Raw genomic sequence first — 3,596 nt, 5'->3', positions numbered from 1 at the left:
CTGCCCCAAGCCTGTAGCGTTGCCTGGGCTTATTGCGGCCAAAGTGCAGGACCCGGCAGTTGGTCTTGTTGAATCCCATCCCATTGGCTTCAGCCCGGCTATCCAACCTATCCAGATCAATTCCCCCTCTGAACGCACCCCCTTGGCTTTGTTGAACGTCCACCCCACAGCCCATCCTTTGCACCCACCTCCCTCTGAGTCAGAGGGAAGGAAGTGGTGCGGGACCACATCGAAGGCCTTGCTCAAGTCCAGGGAGATGACATCAGTTGCCCCCCTGGAGTCCATCAGTGCCATCTCTGCATCACAAAAAGCCACCGCGTGGCTCAGGCACGATCTGCCCTCGGTGCCGCCCTGCTGGCTGTCCAGGATCGCTTCTCCATCCCTCAGCTGCCTCCACATCTCTTCCAGGAAGATCTGCTCCATCACCCCAAATACACACGAGGTCACCGTGACTTACGCACGAGGCAGGTGTAGCGTGGAAACTTCTCACTCTGAACAGAAGCCAAGCTGAGGACACGACGCGCTCGTTGGAGGGATTTCCCACCCTGTGTCCTGCGCAGCGCAGACAAAGCAAGGTCTCCTCTCTAAACAGGCGACTCTTGGATGTGTTCTGGGACAACGCACCCCAATGGGACACGGCCAACACACTTCTTTCTTAACGTTCTTTATTGCTGCAGCACAAACCTGGACAGCCACAGCTGATGGAACCAGCGGTTGTGCAGGAGTGGACTGCGGCGCCTGCAGTGGCACCGTGCTGATACACAACAGTCCGTGTGTGGTACTGTCTGGAGACGGGGAGGGGAAGAGAATGGAAATGGGATGGAGAGGGCAAGAAAAGAGAACGGGAGGGGGAGCCCCAAAGGCTCTGTCCTTGCAGTGACTTCGTGCCCCCCGTGCCGCTCCGTTTTGCTCACCCACCTGCTCCTGGTGCTCGCCACGGAGCAGCAGCAAACTTATAGCAAGTTGTGGCCATCAGGAGGAGGAGTATGAGATGGGAAAAGGCCATAGCTCCCCACACTCGTCCCATGCTGTCACCAGCACGGCTGCAGCCACAGCAAGTTGATGACATGGCAGGCACAGAGCAGTGCCTGTGACACCACGGGACAGCGTCACAGAGGGGCACTGTGAGCTCAGGGCAGAGGGGCTGACCCCAGCGCTCACGGAACCCCCCACTGCCACTCTCGAGCTGCCACGGCAGGTAAGGCAGCAGGCTCCTCCTGCTCCTGGCACTGCGGCCCTCCAGGGGATCCCAGTGCCCCACATCTCACCCTGGCGCCCATTTGGGCATTTCCCCACAGAGAGAATTCCTCCACGGACGCTGACGGTGCTTCCGACACCCGACGCAACTTTATTTGGATCATTGTGCCCCCACCGGCCACTGCTGCGATGCAGACCACCATTGGCGGAGCAGTGCCCGTATCCTTCCAGCCCATCCCTGCCCCCAATGTCACCTCCATGGTGCCTCAGGCCTCTGTCCAGCCGGGGGTACCAGGTGTGCAGGGACAGGGAGCGCAGCTGCCACCTGGGGCGATGCCTCAAACTGTGCTTCAGCTGCCAGCTGGGGCAATGCCCGCAGCAGTGGTTCAGCTGCCACCTGGGGCAATGCCCCAAACTATGGTTGAGCTGCCCCTTGGGGCAATGCCCTATACTGGGGGTCAGCTCCCACCTCAGGGGGTAGTCCCAATGGTGGATCTGATCCCACCACAGGGGCTGCACTCCATGGTGGCTCAGCTCCCACCACCTGGGGCAATGCCCCCAACTGTGCTTCAGCTGCCAGCTGGGGCAATGCCCCAAACTGTAGGCCCGTTCCCACCTCAGGGGGTACCCCCAACAGTGGGTCAGCTCCCAATTCAGGGGGTACCCCCAACTCTGGGCCCGCTCCCACCTCAGGGATTGCCCCCAACTGTGGGCCCTCTCCCACCTCAGGAGGTGCCCCCAATTGTGGTTCAGCTCACACCTGAGGGGCTGTACACAATTGTGGGTCATCTGCCACCCGGGGAGAGGCAGTTACCCCTCCTCCAGCTCCTACCCGGCGGGATGAAGCCGGGTATGCCTCCCCCCAATGCCCCTGCCCACTGCTGGCAACATCCCCGGCTGGCAGGGAAGCGGCAGCGGCAGCGCCCGCAGCCGATGGGGCAGCGGCCCGGGGCCGTGTGCCGTGGGAAGCCCCCGCAGCCCGCAGGCAGCTGCCCGCTGCAGGCCCCCGGCCGCCCCGGCCCCTCCACGCTCCTCCGAGCACCTGCAGTGCAGCAGCGGGTGCTCCCCGGGCCCTGCACCCTGCCCGCCAGCTGGGAGCAGGCGACGGGGCCCTTTGCAGATGCCGTGGCGCACACCCAGGAGCAGCGGCACCCAGCGCCCACCAACGTGTGCCCCCATCCCGCCACGGCTCCGCTCGGCTGCAGCAGCGCAGCGCTGGAATCAGGAGGTGAGTTTGGGGGCTGCGCAGCGGGCGGCAGGCTGTCCGCACCGGGTGGCTGTGGGAAAGCTGGCATTGCCCCACTGGGGATGTTCTTGCTTTTCCAGCAGCGACAATGAGCTCAGACGTCCCGGAGGACATCAGCGACATCCATTGCCTCCTGACTTGGATCAACAACGGTGAGTTTGGGGGCAGCAGAGCCGGCAGGGGTTGTCTGCACCGGGTGGCTGCGGGAAGGCTGTGCTCATCGTTGTGGGGATGCTCTTGCTTTTTCAGAAGCGATGAGTCTTCGCGAGGTCCCCCAGCCCAGCAACGACCTGCTGTGGAGGCAGCCCGAGCCGGCCGAGTGCCCAGCGCCCGCCCGCACCACCACAGGGCACGAGCAGCGCACTGGCAGCATCCAGGCCCCAAAGAGGAAGCTGCCGCAGGGCCGGGATGCTCCAGAAGCGAAACGCCGGCGCTAGGCGAGGCTGGGTGGGCTCAGCACAAGCGGGAGCGCCCGCAGAAACCGTGCCTGGAGCCCTGGGCTCCTCGCCGGCCCCCGCGGCACACACAGAGCAGCGGCAGTGCTCCAGGGGCACCAGCACCGGCCCCGGCCCTACCCCTCCAAACCTGGGCTGTCCACCACCACCACCGTGCACTGTGACCTCCGTTACATCACCTTATCTTATGTTATGTTAAATTATGTTATGCTATATTCTGTTATGTTAAATTATATTACATTAAATTACATTAAATTATTGAATGGTTTGTATTCACTTTGCTACCCCTCTGCCTGCAGTGGTTCCTGCAGCACCAAAGCCCCCCCGCACCCCAAAGCCCACCTCCAGGGATGTTGGTGTGGTTGCAGTGAGCCGAGAGCTGCCGCTCCTGCAGCTCCTCCTGACTGATGGTCTTCATCACCATCACTGCTGCCTCAGCTCCCCCTCTGTGAACACCTTCCCCCACATCTGATCCAAATCTCCCCTCGTCTATGTTAAAACCATCCCCCTTTGTGCCACCTCCATCTCCCCGCAAGAAAAGTCCATTTCCCCCCTGTTTATCATCTCCCTTGCAGTAGCAGAAGGCCGCAATGAGGTCTCCCCACAGCCTTCTCTTCTCCAGTCTGAACACCCCCGGCTCCCTCAGCCTTTAAGCTGGCTGCCCATGCTCTGGATGGCTGTACGCTGCGCTGGGTGAA

General features: G+C 62.1%; 1 protein-coding gene across 2 annotated transcripts; it reads left to right on the top strand.

Moving 5' to 3' along the window:
• The first annotated feature begins 209 nt into the window (after positions 1 to 209).
• Positions 210 to 3,091, top strand: LOC121107421 (basic proline-rich protein-like). Of its 2 annotated transcripts, XR_005841557.2 has the most exons (3): positions 210 to 1,198; positions 1,299 to 2,595; positions 2,693 to 3,088. XR_005841557.2 is itself a non-coding variant. In XM_046903435.1 (2 exons), the coding sequence occupies exon 2, from the start codon at positions 1,387 to 1,389 to the stop codon at positions 2,533 to 2,535; it is 1,149 nt and encodes a 382-aa protein (XP_046759391.1). In that variant the 5' UTR covers positions 210 to 1,198; positions 1,299 to 1,386; the 3' UTR covers positions 2,536 to 3,091. The 2 variants fall into 2 exon arrangements, 1 of the variants encoding a protein (XP_046759391.1); XM_046903435.1 differs by having other exon boundaries at positions 1,299 to 3,091.
• The last annotated feature ends 505 nt before the right edge of the window (positions 3,092 to 3,596 follow it).

Source organism: Gallus gallus, chromosome 22 (genome assembly GCF_016699485.2).
Source record: "Gallus gallus isolate bGalGal1 chromosome 22, bGalGal1.mat.broiler.GRCg7b, whole genome shotgun sequence".
Lineage (NCBI taxonomy): Eukaryota > Metazoa > Chordata > Aves > Galliformes > Phasianidae > Gallus > Gallus gallus.
The sequence above is the reverse complement of the archived record's forward strand: the minus strand, read 5'-3'. Positions and strand labels throughout refer to the sequence as shown.